This window comes from Cryptotermes secundus, unplaced genomic scaffold, assembly GCF_002891405.2.
Source record: "Cryptotermes secundus unplaced genomic scaffold, Csec_1.0 scaffold1522, whole genome shotgun sequence".
Taxonomy (NCBI): Eukaryota; Metazoa; Arthropoda; class Insecta; order Blattodea; family Kalotermitidae; genus Cryptotermes; species Cryptotermes secundus.
Genome location: NW_019738369.1, coordinates 101000 through 122385, shown reverse-complemented (window position 1 = coordinate 122385; position 21386 = coordinate 101000). Strand labels below are relative to the sequence as shown.

Sequence of the window (21386 nt, the reverse complement as noted above, 5' to 3'; positions counted from 1 at the left end):
GGAGGCTCAACTGTACAGTATTTGTCAATGCCTGTATGACTAAGTAATTATTTATACACTTTCTATGTGGAATTTTCAACAATTGATATATTGCTCACAGAAATATTGGGAAATACAGAACAGACTAATCTGAAACTGGAAAGTGAAAATCTATTCCAATAGTTTTGACATCATTAATTACTATTCACAAGCAAATAAAGAGACTCGTACAACTATTGACATTTTCTGACCATTAGCCATTGTCATGTTTTTATTTAAAAGTGGACAGAGAAAAATGTCCAAAAAGTCAATAATTGTATTGATATTCCATAGACACAACTTTTAGATTTCAAAGAGACTCATGTTTTTTCACTGTTTGAAGTGAATCACCACACTAATGAAATGTTCCAACAAATACTTTCACTAATAGCAGAAACATTACCTCCACTGTCGTTGATACAGAACATGAAAATATTCATGGTGCCAACCTCGGTGATCAGGTGGTCATCACTGTACAGCCAGAGGACTTGCTGGAGTCCTTGGCCCAGGGCTTCTTGCTGTGTCCAATAATAAAGACAATTAACTACAGTAAACACTTGCTAATCCTGTTTAACTGGGGGGAGAAGAGGTCATCTGGATTAGTGAAGCAAACAGTAGCCATAAAAGACAAAGACATTACAGCACATAAAATGGAAAATTTAATGATATAAGCAGTGCTGATGAAAATAAATAACAAACTATCACTTTAGAGCCTTTATTTAAAAATTATAAAAAGACAATACATTTATTCATCGATAGAAGACCCTTGTTTTTTAAAGTTATGAGGCATGTTTGAAGAGACTGTCAAGTTTCGTCTGAACAGACAAGCGACTCATCTGTCTTCCTAAATGTTATGTGTCTTTTAAAGTATTTACTAAACTGTGAACAGCATTTTTCATTTTTCAGATTGTGATCCAGATTATCCGATATCCGGATTAACTGTAACCAGTTTAGTGAGGGTTTACTGCACTTAGGTCAGAAATTTATCTTGAAGGTCAAATTGCCCTCTACTTCAGTAAGCTCAGGACCAGCTGGAGGTGTGTGATTAGTTTCATGCTCAGGGAAACAGTCCCTGGTCCTCACCAGGTAGGAGGTTGCATGTACCCCAGAACCAGCCTACACACAGTGGTGACAAGAAAAATCTCTGCCCACACCCAGAACTGAGCCTGTAATCAGTCACTATACTAAGTAAGATTTGAGGTTTTCAAGGCGGTGACTATGAAGAATGCCATCTTATGGGACGTGGCACTGTGTAGATATTTTAACTAACGTTTCTGAGGAACGTATCGCCCCCATCTTCAGGGTATAAGACACCCAGGGTGTCTTGACTGGCACTCAAGTCTACAGACACCTGCTCATGCTGGTTCATCGCTCGCGAATTTCATATACCCTGAAGATGGAGGCGATACGTTCCTCCTAAACGTCAGTTAACAAAATAATTACATGGCGCCACATCCTAGAAGATGGCATTCTTCATAGTCACTATACTAATAGGCTTAAAAATTCAGGTTTTACTTCGCAGAAAATACACTGTGTCTCCATCATAAAGACCAACAGGTTAATTCTGTTTAGGGAAACAGTCACTGTTTACTGTGAGAACCATATGGAACATACAAATACACTGTGTGGGCAGAATATATAGCAATTTAGTCCGTACCTCACAGGAAACACATTATATCTCCGCTACAAAGCCCAACCGGTTAATGCTGTTTAGGGAAACAGTCGCTGTTTACTGTGAGAACCATACGGAACACGCAGATACACTGTGTGGGCAGAATATATAGCAATTCAGTCCGTACCTCACAGGAAATACATTACATCTCCGCTACAAAGCCCAACCGGTTAATGCTGTTTAGAAAAATGATTGCTGTTTATTGTGAGAACCAAATGCAACACATAAACACACTGTGTGGCAAATCTTTTCATAACTTAAAGCAGATGGTACATATAGCAACCACTGGATTTTAAAAGGTTAATATATACTTATAAAATAACACACACAGACTCAAAAACATGAGCTCTGAGCAGAAATCATGAAGCCCACTTCCCCACTGCAGAGACCTCTCAGTCCTACAAATTCTGCGTTGATATTACTTACGTAATATAAGGTTATAATCCAACTTACAATCTGAGTACACATTCTGATCACTTTAAAAATCTGTCCAAGATAACGTCGAAGTTTCACATAGTAGTCACATTTGTAATTAATTCATTCATAATTCGTTGAAAGAATCTTCATGATTGACAATCACCCAAAATTCCGTACTTGTAGTTCAATGGTTCATTATTTTTCAATGTCATACTTAAAGCTAAAGAACCAAGATGACTCAGCTGGTATAGCAACAGGCTATGGGCTGGATACTCAGGGTTCGATTTCTGGCAGGGGTAAGATTTTTCTCTTCTGTATAGCATCCACACTGGCTCTGGGGCCCAACCAGTCTCCCCTCCAATAGGTACCAGGGGCTGTTCCCCCAGGGGTAAGATGGCAGGGGCACAAAGCTGACCACTTACTTCCATCTAGTGTCGCAATCAAAAATTGAGCTATACCTCCACTCCCTCAGGTCTTCATTGCATGGTGCTTAATTAATTACACATGTGGAAAATTTTGTTTCACCTTACCTTTCGCAAAAGGCTAAATGAGAAGGCTGGTGGGCCATGAGGACATGGTTTTACATTGTACATAATAATTGGCTCAACAGAAGTTGTGTATTTATTGGGGATCTATAACTATAAATCATTTTTGGGCCCTATATTTAGTAACAAAAATGTTGCTCTCACCTCAGAAGTTCACAAATACCAAAACCTACTGTTCAGTGATGAAGGAGAGAGAAATAATGAAATTTCTCCTGCACTATTAGTAAGTCTACAATGTGGTAACTCCATGGACAAGAGGCATTCTTGAGAAGTTAATACTTGCTCAGCTGGTTTCAGAAATACCTCCACCCTTTACGGAATCCTGAGGTTCAAATACCATGTTCAGGAGAGCACAACACTGGACCCTATTTGAGCCAACTGAATCAAATCTAGTCTCACACCTTGTTTCTTTAAAAAATTTCTTATAGAGCACTTTGTGTTATCACCTGAACGTGTATTGTTGGAGCGTAGTTGGAACCCATCTTCTTGTCTCCACAACCACCCGGCCACGAACGCGTGAATCGAGGGTCAGCCAGCAACGATACTGCAGCCTCACCTGTACCAGAGAAGTAGGAACCAACTGGGCACAGGATCGTATACAGCAACGCTGATGCACACTGTGCCACGCCCAATGATGGCTGAGAAGGTGGAACAAAACTATGAGATATGCAACCAATTACATACTGGTCACAACATACAGTAATCTAAAACAAGGTCATGATGCTAGATTATCAGGCTAGAGCATGTAACAGTGGTGAGTGTTAAGCTTACCATCTTCTAGGATGTAACACCATGTAAACTAGTACACAGGTACCAACATTTCAAAAGAACCTGCTGCTTGCATCTTCAGAGTACTTAACTAATTAAGCACTATGCCATGAAGGCGTATGGGAAGTGGATGTATAGACCCACATTTTGACCTTGGCACTAGTTGGAGGTGTGTGGTAAGCTTCACGCCCCGGCTGCTTTACCCCAAGTGAAAGAGCCCTGATACCCATTGTACAGGAGATTGGGTGGACCTCAGAGCTGGTCTGGATGATATGGAGAACAGAAAATTCTTGACTCTACCGAGACTCGAACTCTGACCTCTCAGTCATCCAGCCAATAGCCATTCACTATACCAACTACGCTATTCTGGCTAATCCATCTTCAGCGTACAAGATGTACATTGTCAGACTGTTTGTCAGAATGGTTCATGTTATTCTGTATGTGCAAGAAACTGATGATAATGGGTTTAGGAGGAGGTGTGAATTAGGTACCCATATGAAATTTCCCAAAAATATGTTACACAGGGCCACATGGGATTGTGTGCATATGGATGCAGTGAAGAACAGAGAACTTCTGCTGTTACCAGGAATTCAAATTCTCCAATCATCTAGCTGACAGCCTAGACCCTACACTGACTGAACTATATCAGCTCATCTACTTATTCCGAAGATATTGAAGGGCACAAAATTCTGCTAGAGACAGTTCATACTTGTCTGCAGCTGCACTGAAGGCAGGTCTGACAACATATTAGTAAAGAAATTTGTACAGTATCGGTAGTGTTTCCATTATTTTGCCCAACCCCTGTACACACTCAATATTACTTCAAGCATAACAAGTACATTTAACACAACTGTACTTATTGAAAAATGCGGCGACTTAAATCAGGAGTGTGCACCTATCTAATTTTTTCCCCCAAAACCCACATTCAAACACTATACATGTTTTACATTTGAGGACGTCTTATATTCAAAGTAATATGCTATATATATCTAGCTATTTTATAGCATGATTCTTAGTCAACCACCCGTGAAATGTTTATACTACATGAATTTCTACATTTCTCGCATCACTGTGTCAATTTAATCCTTCTATAATCCCCGGGTTGTGACATCAGTTAAAAATGGCTATCAGTAAACAGTATCTCAGCATAAACAAGATGGCACAATAATGTCGTTATCTACAAACAAAGTCAAGAAATGCAGACAATTTAAAAGCCTGTTAACTATCAGTTCCAATCTTTCAGAAAACATTTCTAGTTCCTTCTTGAGGAGGACTGTAAAGGAGAAAGTTGTACTGGTATATTGAAAATTTTACAATCCCCTACTTTTGAAGCAGTAAGTAATATATTGCTTTTAAAAAAAGTAAAGTTGTCCACATGCTTAATTAGATGAAGACACTGTGGCATATTTGCTCCAAGCAAGAACCACAGAGCCAGAGAGACAGCCATTGTTAGTAAATGGTTCTGAAACCACGTTCATTTCTAGGCAACAGGCCCGAAACAGACAACAGATTCACGTCCTGTGCTGGGGCAGCAGATTCTTAATAAATTGGGTTATACAACCCATTGTTGGGTGACATGCCAAGAAGTTATAAGGAAGACAACTAGGGCAACCAAGTCAGTTCTGTATGGGAGTCTGTGAAGAAAGGAGTCAGTTGGAATCAAGTCACAATTCAGAAAGGACATGAGCATGAAAGCTAAAGAGCCTCCATTCTTAGAAGCCATTACCAGGGAACGGCCAGTGAGGACACAGCAGGCTGGAAAAGGCTTAATTTGTGCTGTGGTATTTTTTAAATTGTGGAGATTAGCGATGGCGCTGTAATAACTTGTAGTTCCGAGTTGTGCATACAAGTGATCATTAAATCCAATATCCAGTCCAAAAAACCACATCGACAGTGCCATTCTGACATGTGACAATATGGACGAGTGGATGTACAGCTCCACCTTTCTCAACCTCAGCACTATATGGAGGTGAATGGTCAGCTTCACGCCCCTGCTGCTTTACCACGAGATAAAAGTTCCACCAGTACCCACTGGAGAGGAGGATGGGTGGGCCCCAGAGCCAGTATGGATGCTGTGGAGACAAGATAAATCTTGCACAGCCGGGAATCAAACCCGGGCTGTCCAGTCTGTAGCCCGTTGCTATACCAACTGAGCTCGACTCCTGTTTAAAAAGAGTACAAGATTACTGAAAAAGAAAACACTGAAGTTATAAAGTTATCCATGCTCAATGAAGCATTTTCACCATAATGGCATATGGCATATGCACTCTTAAGCTTGGCAATAGATGGAGGGGAGTGGTCAATTTCATGCCTTGGGAAAGAACCCCTGTACTACTGGATAGAAAGCTGGGTGGGCCCAGAGCTTTTCTGGACACTGTAGAGATGAGACAAATCCTTTGACCCTAACAGGAATCTGGTTGACCAGAAGCCTATCTGCTATCCCATGTAAAAAGAGATCAGATTTGCAGTGTCAGAACAAAAAGTCAGAGGCTACATTTTATAGCACAGAAACTAGTGTTGGAAATTCATAACTGAGTGTAATCTTTCCCTTTCCAAGAACAAATTTTTAATTATACGGTGATAAAGGCAGAAAAGCCAGTTCTAGTTGCCAATTTTTAGCCCTTCTAAATACTTATCAAAATGCATGAGCCTGGCTGTACAAGACTGTTGTAATCATTACGTACATTATGTTTTAACCTCAAACTGATAGCCTGACATGACCCTGAACCCTATCTAGTACAGCAATCCACGTCACAAGTAAAAAAAAAAAAAGTCCCATGACGAAATGGAAACACCAACGCATTATCATATTTTAGAATTGGCCATAATACATATGAATACAAAATTTAACTGAAACATACGAATATAAATTTACTGAAATATGTTAAAGGTTTAGGACAAGTTTCTAGAATCAAATATGAAGTTTCAAAATGTTCTGAACTTCCAGTGCTTTTAAATGACACCAAAACATGGAATACATCAAGAGAGCATTGGAATAAAATTCTAACAGCATATTTGTCTTCTTCAGGAAAAAACTGTGGAATACAGAACAAAATGGAAGCAACATTTAGAAAAAATGGATAAATTTCACATTCCATTACAGGCTTTAAGCATAACCCAAATGGATGTGAGAAGTCACAAAACACACGAAGCTGGAACATGAGATGGATTAAACATGCAATGGAGAAGAACACATTCNGGGGGGGGGGCATGGTGATTCCTAACACACAATAACCAAGTTGAGTTTTTCAAGAGACTGGTATCTATTTATTTATTTATTTATTTTACATATTTATTTATTTATTTCATCTCTATAGATCATTGTTACATGATATAGGACAAGTCTAACCCTTGCTGAAACCTGAAGTTCTCATAGCACTGACATGATGTTGCGCTGGGGGACAGGCATGCAGAATTACAATCAGAAGAGTAAGTGGCTAAGATCTGAACTACACACCACCTGAATATACGTCAAAAGTATATTATAAATGGTTCTGACAATAGTGTAGAAAATACTCAGGATTACAGGGATTTTGGACTTCGTCCATCATCCAGCACTCCAAAGAACACAATGTTTTTGAAACTGGATCTGTTTCCATCCTTAGGCAAGGGGATGGGAGTCACCTATCCTATTGGCTTTTTTATAAAAAGCTAACCTCAATCACTGAAACCATATTTTAAGGTATTTTTTAGATAAAATTCATGCTTCAAATGGTTAATGAAGGTGAACAGGAACAACAAAATAGAAACTTGGACATTCATGCATTACTAATGGCTGAGTGAATTATTTATTTATTCAGAAAAGAAAAATGCTTAAAAAACACTTTCATCTTCATCAAAAACAAATTATAATTGCATGTAGAACCATTAAACAACTTGAATGTAATCAGAATACAGAAGATCAGGAATACCGGGTGTTCCTAAAAGAATGGTGGGGTTTCATGGCCATATATCTCCGTCAGTTTTTGGTGATAAAAAGCAAAACGTATATGGACTCATAATGTGGCTCTCAAATTTTCATTTTGTATATCGCGCTCTTTCCTCGTTCCATTTCCGACAGTTAAGAGGCGTGAAATGTAAGATGGCGACCCAGCAGGAGAAGGCAGGAATACCGGGTGTTCCTAAAAGAATGGTGGGGTTTCATGGCCATATATCTCCGTCAGTTTTTGGTAATAAAAAGCAAAACGTATATGGACTCATAATGCGGCTCTCAAATTTTCATTTTGTATATCGCGCTCTTTCCTCGTTCCATTTCCGACAGTTAAGAGGCGTGAAATGTAAGATGGCGACCCAGCAGGAGAAGGCCTATTGCGTGCTGAGATTTGAGGTGTCTAAATCCATCATTACAGTGAGCCGTGAATTTTGTGTACGTTTTCAGAAGGAGGCACCATATGAAAACAACATTCGCAGATGGTACTGGCAGTTTGTGGACAGTGGATGTCTGTGTAAAGGCAAGAGTTCTGGGCGGCCACGTGTGCCACATGCAGACGTGGAAAGAGTGAGGGAGACGTATCAGAGAAGCCCAAGAAAATCATTACATAGAGGAAGCAGAGAATTGCCTGCGGGGGTATGTGGACATGGTTTATGTACCCCCATTGCCCCAATCACACCAGGATCTCCGAAACAGAATCAATCGTGCTGTGGAGACCATCACACCTGAAATGCTGCAGCAGGTGTGGCAGGAATTTGACTATCGCACTGATGTGTACCGGGTAACGAAAGGTGTGCACATAGAGGCACTTTGATGGATGTACATAAAATTTGGACAGTTAAGCTTCTGATTGACACACGTTATGATTGTACATGGTAAGAAATACGAAATATATACGTATCTAAAACCCCACCATTCTTTTAGGAACACCATGTACATACAAAACTGTGAGGTAACCCCTTATGTAACAGCCATTTCAAAAACTGAGAAACAACTGGAGAATAACAATTAGAAGGCTCTATGGAAGTAAGCTGTGAGGATGGCAGACAGATGGAATTGCCTCAGGATGGTGTTTGATGGCAGGCTTTGGCATTAAATAATGGCATTGCTCCTTTGGGTTCTGCAGCCAGACTACTCATACATTCAAATTAGTCTCCTAAAAATATTTTCAAAAATACTCGCAGAATGCAGTATGAAGCACAAACCCAAAACTCACACAAACCACGCAACTAGCAATATGTGACACACAGAACATCTTGTGGTCTTAGTAACTTCAATAATAAGTTACTTTAAATTACAGTAATCTCATTTATGTATAAAGTTAATCTGTGTATGGAAGCTTAAAAATCATTAACATGATAAAAGCACTGACACACTGGCTGCATAAGTTTTTGGGTTTTCATGACAGCGATTATTCAGATTATGGTCACCTGAGTTGTGCCACTATGTAGCCTTGCATGCAGAGATGCTCCAGAGGAACTTGCTGCCTCCATCTTTAGGGCTGGAGTGTGTAAGTTCAGAAACTTGCTCCATTATGTCAGCATGTTACAAAAAAAGTTTACTGATCTTTCCCATTGGCTGAGATCAGACCCCCTTCTCTGGCCCTTTTCTCCCTGAGTCTCATGACAACTTTTCTTGTAACTTCTGTTTATCTTACAAAGACAAAACAACTCTGTCCAGTGTGACTATTTAAGATTTACTACTTGAAAACTTGGCACCCTTACATGTTTCGGTCCTTATGGACCATCATCAGAGGGACCATCGATACTTTTTTGGAAACTACTATCACGATGGTTGTTGTGAGTGCTAAAATACATACATACACAATGCCTGCAATGCACAGTATACACAAAATCCAACTTTTCCACAAGTACAGCAGCTTTCCTGGTATATTAAAGTTTTTAAAACTTTGTTGTTTAAGTTAAAATTTATAAACCAAGTAGGTTTGTGTCCCTTCTCCTATCGTCCTTCTTGATTGGGGTTGAACTTGTGCCGCCTGTCTATCTTGAGGAGGAGATTCTTGGTATCGTCCTGTGTTTGTTCATGGCATGCTGTGTTGGATTTTGTGTATATTGTGCATTGCAGGAATTGTGTGTGTATGTAATTTAGCACTCAGAACAACCATCATGATAGTAGTTTCCAAAAAAGTATCGATGGTCCCTCTGATGATGGTCCATAAGGACCGAAACATGTAAGGGTGCTAAGTTTTCAAGTAGTAAAAACTTAAATAGTCACACTGGACGGAGTTGTTTTGTCTTTGTAATTGTTAGTGTGACGGACCAGACTGAAACAAATCAAATTGTTTATTTTTTTGCTCTGTGACATTTAGTCCACAAGCAAACTATACCGACCGAGCGACCGCCGCTTGTCGGCGAAGTTAGTGCCAACTTTTGCGGATAGAGGGTGTCGTGTGGTCAGTGCAACGGATTCCCACAGCCCTTAATCTCAGCTTATAACTGATCTAATTCCTCCTACTACACACTCAAACCCCAAATATCACAATCCAAACATCGAATGCAGTGCAGTATCTCAAGGAGATGAAGTATACTTACATCAATACCAATAAGAGTCGGGCGGATGTAAAGGCTGGATGACTCAGAATGTGGGACCCATTCCTGCTCTATACTCAGAAGCTGACAGAGGCACTTGATGAAGTTCTCGCCATCAAATGTAGGAAGGCCAGCTCGAAGAGCTGACTGATTCATGCGTTCCATGTTCTTTTCTGGCCGAAATATCCTTATCTTTCCGTCCACACCACGGTATGCTTTCATACCTTCAAACAGCTGCAATTCCACAATTACAATCACTATTACTTAACTGATACATGACTAATACATATTATAAAATGGTTTATCAAATTGTGGGTTGTGATCCACCAGGGGGGTCATGATCTACTTTTAGCGGGTTGCCAAGTTCCCTAGAGTTATTTAAAATACGAATGCATACATACACAGTTTGCAAGTCAAGTCAGATTATAGGTGCTTCAGAAAATTCATCTCCAGCTGGTAAAAATTTTATAAATTTTTTGACTCCAAGAACATTTTATAGTTTACTGTAGCTGTAGAGAGGCTGTAAAGCTATTTAGGTTCCTGCTGTCACCATACAGCCTGACAGGGATGTGCAACAGTGTGCAGAACTGGACTTTTCGTGACTGTACAGAAACATTTTATAGCTTACTGTAGGTGTAGAGAGGCTGTAAAGATGTTTAGGTTCCTGCTGTCACCAGCCTGACAGGGACCTGCAACAATGTGCAGAACTGAGCTTTTCATGACTGACTAGGAGCATTTTATAGCTTGCTGTAGGTGTAGAGAGGCTGTAAAGATGTTTAGGTTCCTGCTGTCACCAGCCTGACAGGGACCTGCAACAATGTGCAGAACTGAGCTTTTCATGACTGACTAGGAGCATTTTATAGCTTGCTGTAGGTGTAGAGAGGCTGTAAAGCTATTTAGGTTCCTGTTGCCACCTTACAGCCTGAGAGGGACCTGCAACAGTGTGCAGAACTGCACATTTACTGACTGACAGAGTGAGGGGCACATAAATTTGTGTATTATTTAGGAGATCACAGCATCACAGTAACTAATTTAAATGAGGTTCTTTACACAGCAGCACTTTTAACCCTTTCATTTGCCTAGAACCAAAGAGCAGACACATACAGGGAATTATAACCTATAAAATTGAAAAGTATGAGGGTTGGAACTTTAATATTAGCAAATATTTATTTACAACTGATACAAAATAGATGCACGTTTCAAAGTTTTACTGTCCTTCAACGTAGTCACCAGCATTGTGTACAACCCGTTGCCAGCAATGTGGAAGTCATAGGATACCTTTAGCAGTGCCTGTTGTGTTGACAGTTCGAATGGAGCCGTCTACTGCCTGAAGAATCTCTGGAACAGTTCTGAAGCGAATGCCACCAAGTGGTTCCTTCATCTTAGGAATCAAGTCAAAGTCACAAGGGCTCTGGGGAGTATAGTGGATGGTACAGCACTTCCCAGTCCCATCTATCAAACAAATCAGCCACAGTTTGCGCTGCATGCAGCCGAACATTGTCCTGCAAAATGATGGGCAGGTTCTGTAGAAAGTGTTGCTGCTTCTTTCTCAAAGCTGGTCACAGGTTGTGTTCCAAAAATTAACAGTAATAATGTACACTGATGGTCTGCTGTCTGGGAATGGTATGCGTTAGGATAACACCATCACAGTCGTACATGAGAATCACCACAACTTTCACAATGCTGGGGTTCTGACGAACTTTTGAATTTCGTGGTGACCCATAATGACGTTCGATTGGCGTTTCATTTGTGGCTCATCCAATTTGGCCCATGTCTCATCCGGCGTAATGATACAGCATAAGAAAGGCTCTCCTTAGCACTCTTAGCACTCCAAGTGGTTACTAGCAGCATCATACCATAGCCATTTCTGCATTTCCATCAAATTATGCAGAACCCATCGTGATGCAATTTTTCTCATGCCCAGGCGTTCCTTCAGAATGCGAAGCAAAGTCGTATGCGTTAATCCTGTCTCTCAGGCCACCTCATGAATTGTATGGTGTCAATCACTCTCCAGGAACGCGGAAAGAGCATACACTTCTTCTTCACTGACACTAGGATGACCTGGCCGATGCATGTCTGCCACATTGTGGCATCCCTCGTTGAAGGCTTTTACCCACCTTGCCACTGTTCTGTAAGGCAATGCAGATTCCCCACAAGCCTCTTGAAGACCTTGATGACACTGTCGTGCTGTACGGCCTCTGGCACATTCAATCTTTATCTAACTCTGTTGTTCCTGCTACGAAAACACCGTGACTACACTACATTAGACTGCCAGCTAACACGAGGCTCTGTTCTTCTCGTCACTGTGCATGCGTGTGATGTGGGAAGGGAGGGTCCATTTGCTCTAAGGTAAGGTAGGTATGTAACTAACGTGTGGTATAAGTGACATTATTTGGTTCCACTGCATGGCATCTCTACAGCAGTGTTGCCACTATTAAAGTTCCAACCCTCATATATGTAACACAGAGATGGACTACTGTTGATAACCCCACACGTACATTCAAATTCAACTGTAAAACAAGATATAAAAGTTTGTGAAGATGGTACATTAATACAAATATTATATTTCTAGACATTACCCAGCATTCTGTTTTTATCTAAAACACTATCCTGTATTTATATAAAAACAGTCTGTACAGTTACCCCTAACTGTGAGAGAACTACAATTCCACAGACAACAGAATTTACAGAATACATAACAAACTGCAAAGAATACTGACAATACGAGATGGAACAGGCCCCCTTCCAAAAGGAAACTTCTAAACAACCAAAAGGAAAAAGAAGTGTTGGAAGCCCTGTTTTGTAATATCTGTGACATGCTTCAAGAGGTTTTATACTGGAACGGATAAAGATGATGTAATTTCCAGTGTTCAGTGTAGATGAAAATATTTCATCATTCCAATCACTAATAAGGTTGAAATAATGCAATACATTTTGTTGGTTTCAAGCTGTCTCTTTATATATGATGACCTCCTATTTAACATTCTGGAAAATGCTGGGTGATTTAAAGAGTGTTCCTCATTGGAGAAAATTTTAATTAATATTTATATAGAGCCGTATTTCATATGTCCACAATGCTGTCTCTTCTAATAACATAAATAAGAATTATCAGACTGCTGCATCTTCATATCTAAGAATTCAGATTCCAGTTCTGCAGGCATGGCAAACATCCAATACGTAACTTCTATTCCTGCAGACGTGGCAAATATCCAAAAGTTTAACTTCCAGTTTTGTTGATAGATTACATACCCAGAAATGAATAGATGCTGACATTTATGCAACAAACAAGAGAGGGAGGAATATAAAAATGAGAGAGACTTGTCTGCACTACTGTCAAAGTTACTGTCAAAAAAAAAAATGTCAAAGAGAAACTCACAGAACATCTATCACTCCTGATATATATAAGAATGTATCTGTTCAGCTTCTTCTGCTTCCTGCCTCCTACCGCCCCGACCGAAGAGACAGTACCCGAGAGATATTATGCTGCCAGGGCTGCTAAAACAATATGCAAGCATTGCAATGGTTTTTGGATGTGATCTTCATTTTCAGTATTTTCTTTAATTATGTCAGTGAGACAGTGAGCTAAGCAGATTCGTCTAGAACACAGGGGGCATCTTCATACCAGACTATGCAGAATCACACCTGAGAGGACGAAATGATGTTCTTCATTAATTGTCTCATCATTTGATGATCTACAGTCTAATCTACTGAAGGCAACATTACATAAATGTAAAGGTAAAGCTGTCCTTGTGGTCAACTAATTAAGCACTACATCATTAAGGCATATGGGGGACTGGATGTATAGATCCACATTTTCTTGTCCTCGGCACTAGTTGGAGGTGAGTGATCAGCTTCACGCCCCAGACACATTACTTCCAGGAAAGAGCCCTCGGTAGCCATTGGATGGGAGGCCGGGTGGCCCCAAGAGCTGGTCTGGATGCTGTGGAGAAGAGAAAATTCTTGCCCCTCGAACTCTGACCCCTTGGTTGTCCAGCCTGTAGCCAGTCACTATACCGACTGCACTATCTCGGCTCCATCATTATATAAAAAACTCCGTGGTTTTGGTCCACAAGCGAACTATACCATCCAAGTAACTGTGCTGCTTGCCGGTGAAGTTAGTGCCAACTTTAGCAGATAGGGGGTGTCGCGTGATCAGCGCAACAGATCCCCACGGCCGATAATCTCATGTTTTTAGACCTGGAGCTGCTACTTTTCCATTCAAGTAGCTCCTCAATTATCCTCACAAGACTGAGTAGACCCCGTTCCAGACCCATTACTTCTCGGGAAAACTGGTAGCGCTGGGAATCGAACCAAGACCTCTGGATCTGTAGGCAGGAACTCTGACCACTAGACCACAGAGGCAGTCATTATATAAAACCATAAATAAATAACCATGCCACCGGCATAATGAACTTACCTCAGTTGCATAATGCAAAACTTTGGCGGCTGGGTGAAGCACTATATTTTCAAATGGAAGAATCTCAGGCCTCTGCCAGCCCCCAAGAGATTCATGGTACAGAATTTTCAACATGTGATCTGTGAAATGCTTCCCAAATTGAAGAGCTGTTACTTCTGGCTTCTGCTGCAGTTGCTCAGGAGAGGCAAGGTGTACAGACAAATCTGCAAACTGTTCCAAACATATGTTCTGCAATCGCATGAAATGGAGACCATCGCTTCGGTGCAAAATATGCTTCCAGCATGCAATATAACTTTCAAAATTTACATATTTTGAAATGAGTTCTATTTCTGTAATCTTTCTTCAAATTTGCTATTACATACCTTAAATGTATTTTGTACTTCATTTGAAAACGAAAGAGCCGGTTTGACCTTATAGGTGGCAACATGTCTGCAAAGAAACTACAGATTTCATTCATGAGTCATAAATCCGAAAGGATGTGACTTCAGAGTAGTAAACACATCTGCCAAAGTATTCAGTCAGATAAAAAACAAAGGCCGGTCACGGTAGCCGAGTGGTCTAAGGCATGCACTGTCTTCGCTCGCTCGGAAGCCGGGATCGTGGGTTCGAATCCCACTCAGGGCATGGATGTTTGTGTGCGTTTTTTTGTGTTTGTCTACAGGTAGAGGCTTTGCAACTTGCTGATCACTCGCCCAAGGAGTCCTACCGTATGTGTAAGATCTAGAAAAACTGAAGTGATTGGAGTTCATGGAGGTAGGCCTAGGCCCACTGGGGCTGTAGTGCCAAGAAAAAAAAATGAAAGCAAAGACCATACTGATTCTTGATTCCCAAAACAGTCAATAATAAATTCAGTTCAAAGACATGAGTCCTAGTTTGATTCCAGGTCAGATCATGTACAACTTGTGGCAGTCAAAGCAGCAGTAGCAGTGGCGAAGGTTTTCTCTAATTATCATGATTTCCCTCACCAATTCTCATTTGACCAACTGATCCACATTCATTACACATCCTACCATCCAGTGCTATACAGTCCTGATAACGAGATTCAAATAACTGACTTAAAATAAACATAAAAGGTTTTTGATTATAGTATGGCACACTGCTTCAAACCATTATTTTGGATTCTGTCCACAACTTAAACTGAATGTGGTTTGGAAACTGGCTTTATTTCCTTCGTCTGATGTGAATGATGTGACAGAAAACCTACTTTGCTTAGTTCCTCAGTAGAGCCACTCTCAAACCATGGACCAGAAGATCACCTGGGTTATGACACTGTGTAGTCTCATAGGTGGGAGTACCAACATTTCGGAGGAACATACCACCTCCATCTTCAGAGCAGAGGTGTTCCACGTTCCTGTGAAATGTTGGTACCCATGACGGTACAAAGTGGTGTCATAATGCAGGAGCTCACATGAATGTTCACTGTCATGAAAACTCAATACAGACGAAATTTGTCAATAAGACTTTTTTTTTTTTTTTTTTTTTTTTTGGAAAATACTACACCCAAAATGTAGCTACGATAACAGAATGGTGTACTATCAGAATTAAAAACATGGTTTAAGAAAAGAAGAAATACCACAGCTACAAAGATCTGCCTTGTGATGCATGTGTTTATTGCACACATGCAAACTGTGCAGTTCACCAAATATGTTTCACCTTTTTTTTTTTTGCACTGCCAGCAGCTAGGGTATACAGTCTTGATTTGTGGGACAACAGATAAATGATGAATTGAAAAGGATTTGTAAGGAAGTGATTGTGACCTACACCAGAGGACACTATCCTGGCATTCGCTGGGAGGGATGGGGTAAGCCACAGAAATCCTCAGCCATCATACCTGGAGTCCTGGGCAAGGTTCAACATGAGCAACTCCTGAACAGGGGCCAGCAGCATTACAACTATGCCAACCTGTTTCATGCTGGCCTTTCTCATTAAGTAGTTATTTTTCATTAATATAATGATAATAATAAACTACAGTTTAAAGCCGTATCATACATAAATAAACTGCAACTAATATGGACCTGGGCAGGATTTTTTCTCTTTGGGGGATGGGGGTGGGGGCAGCCAGAAATCTTCTTCCAAACTTATATATATATACAGCTTACAATTATTTTTACAGAAGATTCTATAGCATCCATGGTAGAGGACGAATTTAAAAAAATAAATTCAATTTTTTATGCACTATTTTGCATGCTTCTTTGCTTTTACAATTTCGGTATTTCCCCCCCCCCCTCCAACATAAAAATCCAGGTGTGGGTGGGGGCTTGCCCTTCTCCTGCCAGCATTCATCATAATTAATACATTAGTTTAATTACGGTTCAAGTGTGGTGTTAACGGCAACACTGTATGGTGTAAAGCTGATATACCGTAATAAGGCTGTCATCTCAGCCTGGTCAAGGATACCCAGTTTCTGTGAAACGTTACTGATCATCTGTAGTCATTACATCATTTCCTTCAGAAAACAATCCACATACGAGATGCTATAGGAAAGTTCCCAGAATGTTATTGTTGTAACTGCCTCAGTGAAAGATGAGATGGGAGGCCAAGGTCACACTTCCACAAAGCATATTGCATCAGTCTGCCACGTGACACTGCGCTGTTAGCACGCATTGTTGTTACACGAGTGCTTTTTCGACTTCGTATTCTTTTTGTCTTCGATGGATGGCGTCAAGTTTTGTGTGAAGCTCGGTAAAACCGCTAACGAAACCCTTGAAATGCTTCGAGAGGCTTCTGGAAAACATTCTTTAAGCCGAACAGCATTCACGTTTCAAGGCTGGTCGAGTGCCAGCTAAAAATGGCGAACGTTCAGGGCGACCAAGCACCACCAAAACGACAGAACATGTTGAAAAAATTCGAGAATTCATCCACGAAGACCGTCGCCGAACAATCCATGAGCTCGCAGACACCGTTGGGATCAGTTATGGAGAATGTCAGCAGATCTTAACAGAAAATTCGAACACGCGCCGCATTGCCGCGAAGTCTGTTCCTCGACTCTTGACAAATGTTGAAAAGCAGCGGCGCGTAAACATGTGTCTTGAGCTACGGGAAAAGGCTAACAAGGACCCGACTTTTATCTCTAGGATCATAACGGGTGACGAAAATTGGATTTACAGTTATGATTCAGAAGCAAAGCAACAATTGTCACAGTGGAAGAGCCCACAATCACCAAGAGAAAAAAGGCGCTACAGATCCGGAGTTCAACAAAGCGCATATTCATTGTTTTTTCGACGTGAAGGGGATTGTTCGCGGTGAATTTGTTCCTCCTAACACTACGGTTAACTCTGACTTTTACTGTGACATTTTGAGATGCTTGTGAGAAAATGTGTGACGAAAAAGACCGGAACTTTGGGGCAACCACAACTGGCTCCTTCATCATGACACTGTGCTGGCCCACACGTCCCTTGAAAACCACAGAGGTTGTGACTAACAACAACAACAACAACATGGTTATCGTTCCCCATCCTCCCTACTCGCCGGACTTAGTCCCCCACCATGATTTCGCTTTGTTTCCCAAATTCAAAATGAAACTGAAGGGACGACGTTTCGGAACAGTGTCTGACAACCAAAGGGAATCGCAAGCGGTACTCAACAGCGTCAAGGAAAATGACTTCCACGGTGTTTTTGACGCGTGGAGACAAAAAAAAGAAGACTGGATTGCTGTATACATTCCCAAGGATACTATTTTGAAGGAAACGGCGGCCAATATTTAGTACGTTAAGCCAACATTTCTTTTTTTATCTAGTCCGGAAACTTTCCGATAAACCTCGTATTCAGCGGAAAATCTGTGAGACTTGGCAGAACTCACTCATGGCGCGCAGCCCTTCTTGAGAAGCCACCAACTGTGTTGCTACTCAAGAACTTCCCAACATTTTATGGAACCCGAGGGTTTATTACCATGTTCACAAGATCGCTCCATTGGTCCCTAGCCTGAGCCAGATGAATCCAATCCATACCATCCCTTTCTATCTTTCTAAGATCCATTTTAGTATTGTCCACCCACATCTTTGTCTTTCTAGTGGACTCCTTCCTTCTGGTTTTCCCACCAATATCCTATATGCATTCATCTCCCCCATTCATGCTACATGCCCTGCCCACCTCATCCTCCTTCACTTGCTCATTCTAATTATACTTGGAGAATAGTACAAGTTATGAAGCTCCTCGTTATGAAGTTTTCTCCAACCTCTTGTCACTTCATCTCTCTTCGGTCCAAATATTTTTCTCAACACCCTGTTCTCAAACACCCTCAGTCTATGTTCCTTCCTTAATGTCAGAGACCAAGTTTGACACCCATACAGAACCACAGGCAATAAACACTGATTACTCCCCTGAATGGCATTAATCAGCTATTCCTTGTAATGCGGATGTAGTGTTTTCTACGTTCCTTCCTTAATGTCAGAGACCAAGTTTGACACCCATACAGAACCACAGGCAATAAACACTGATTACTCCCCTGAATGGCATTAATCAGCTATTCCTTGTAATGTGGATGTAGTGTTTTCTGTGAGGAACAAACTAAATTTTTAAATATTATTTTCATGAACTTGACACACTCTGATGGAGAACTGTGTTGATAAACCTTATCTGAACGAGCAAGTTTTCATATTCAAAACGTAAATTACTACAATTTCATGGTAGTATTGGAAGAGAACATACAAGGGTAGATAATATTAAACTGGATTCTAAAGAAATAGGGTGTAGGGGTCTGGAATGGATTGATCTGGCTCAGTATATGGTCCAGTGATGGGATCTTGCGAACACAGTCATGAACCTCTGGTTTCCACAAAATGTAAGGAGTGTCTTATTGTCTGACCAATCATTAGTTTCTCAAGAAGAATCCAGTGAAGTTCATAGTCAAGCGGTCAGCACTTTTGTTTTACAATGGGCTGAAGGGGGCAGATTGAAATCTTTGTCTGGTACCAGCTATCCTTACTGAGGTCTTTAGTGTTTTCCTTAGTCCCTCCAGGTAAATAACATGATGGCCTTCCAGATCCTTTTGATCACCTGATACTACATAATATAAGCTGCTCAAAGTGCTGCTACATGTCACATCTGGTCTTGAGCCCCAGCGGGAGACAGACTGACTGACCATCAGTTGCAACGTGATTTTGACTGACTTTTCTGCTGCTATATAAACCATGAACAAGTGAAGAAGGAAGTTCTCTCTTCTGATATACAACACTGTGCAGCCTAATGAAAGTCAGGTGCTGTTTTGGAGGAACATACTGCCACCATCTTCATGGTCAAACAGTAAGCCAAGCAAGAAACCAGCAACAATGGAGGCGATATGTTGCTCCAAACCATTAACTGACTTTCACTGGAATACACATCATGATATCCCAGGTATCATGACTGTGAGAACCTCAGACTGAAGTGAAGAATGGTTCTCCTCTGTAACAGCATAACATACACAGCAGTAAGGGAGGAATGAGAGGATTATAAACTATTATACTGATGAGTTTCATCTAGGGAAGTGAAGATTCATGTTGCTTTTCAAATAGAATATTTTTTAAAAATACGAAATTTTAAATTTTCAATACCGGAATATGTTAATACTGTTGATGAAGTAAACAAAAAGTTTAAAACATCCCCCATTTAAATTACTATAAAATATATAAAATTAAAAATAATAACAGTAATGCTGTGACGAGTTCAATATCCAGTCCGGTTTCCGGACAATGGATCTGTGAAACCATGTAGCTATGTTATGTTATGTTATGTTATGTTATGTTATGTTATGTTATGTTATGTTATGTTATGTTATGTTATGTTATGTTATGTTATGTTATGTTATGTTATGTTATGTTATGTTATGTTATGTTATGTTATGTTATGTTATGTTATGTTATGTTATGTTATGTTATGTTATGTTATGTTATGTTATGTTATGTTATGTTATGTTATGTTATGTTATGTTATGTTATGTTATGTTATGTTATGTTATGTTATGTTATGTTATGTTATGTTATGTTATGTTATGTTATGTTATGTTATGTTATGTTATGTTATGTTATGTTATGTTATGTTATGTTATGTTATGTTATGTTATGTTATGTTATGTTATGTTATGTTATGTTATGTTATGTTATGTTATGTTATGTTATGTTATGTTATGTTATGTTATGTTATGTTATGTTATGTTATGTTATGTTATGTTATGTTATGTTATGTTATGTTATGTTATGTTATGTTATGTTATGTTATGTTATGTTATGTTATGTTATGTTATGTTATGTTATGTTATGTTATGCTACCTCATATCCTCAATATTATGAATGAAACTATCCTTTTTGCTATGACCCAACAAGGATGATCTTTCCAGCTGCGCTGATTAATAATTTCCATGGCTTCATATTCTTTCTTTCGTAGATTTTATAAACCATTTTAGAACTGAAGGACTACACTGGTATTAGGAAGCTTAGAAATATAATATGCCTAATGATCATTAGTAAAATCACTTAACATCTTTCAGGCGCCATATCAGTTTGAACTATAGTTTTGTTTGGAAAATCCTTTTCTAAAATGGTCAAAACGCTGGTTACGCCTCTGAAATTTATAAAAATGCATTCGGTCCACCATACATTCTAACAAGATTAAAAAAATCTTATATAAATATGCATTACTACAGTGGTAATGCGCGTAAGATGTATACATTTTAAATATTCACTCGTACAAGTGTAAACTTCACATTCACTTAAAGTAAAAAAATTCACTCCGGAAAACAATAAAACCATTACTTGCCTATATAACCTTTACACAACGAATGTTTATTTAACTCGCATGAAAGGTTATTCTAACCTACCTTACGACGTAGAAGCACTCTTGCTAAGCGCGTTAACGTAACCATGATGAACACCGCTTCTTCATTCAATGCGCACTATATACTGGTTCATCTTTCCATATAAAATAATTTGCATACGTCACATGAACTTAAAACAATGTTGCATACTGATTAGACTATAAAATGGAATGCAAGAACGAAAACGCACATTCACACACGCAATTCTCGGGCCATTATAATCACTCCTTCGCTCACATTACTCACAGCGACAAAACTAGTTCTTATAATTCTACGCTT

At 39.9% G+C, this 21386-nt stretch overlaps 1 protein-coding gene across 2 annotated transcripts in view; it reads right to left on the bottom strand.

The window, feature by feature from the left end:
- Window positions 1-21365, bottom strand: part of LOC111871012 (branched-chain-amino-acid aminotransferase, cytosolic) — a 25708-nt gene extending 4343 nt beyond the window's left edge. The window contains exons 1-6 of one of the 2 annotated variants that reach the window (XM_023863720.2): window positions 21111-21365; window positions 14680-14757; window positions 14318-14527; window positions 9904-10134; window positions 3099-3290; window positions 422-536 (exon numbers count right to left, since the gene is read on the bottom strand). In XM_023863720.2, coding sequence (XP_023719488.1) covers window positions 422-536; window positions 3099-3290; window positions 9904-10134; window positions 14318-14527; window positions 14680-14757; window positions 21111-21155 — 871 coding nt within the window. In that variant the 5' untranslated portion in view covers window positions 21156-21365. The remainder of the gene's footprint in view (window positions 1-421; window positions 537-3098; window positions 3291-9903; window positions 10135-14317; window positions 14528-14679; window positions 14758-21110) is intronic. The other variant, XM_023863721.2, reaches the window with a different exon arrangement.
- Between the last annotated feature and the right edge of the window lie 21 nt (window positions 21366-21386).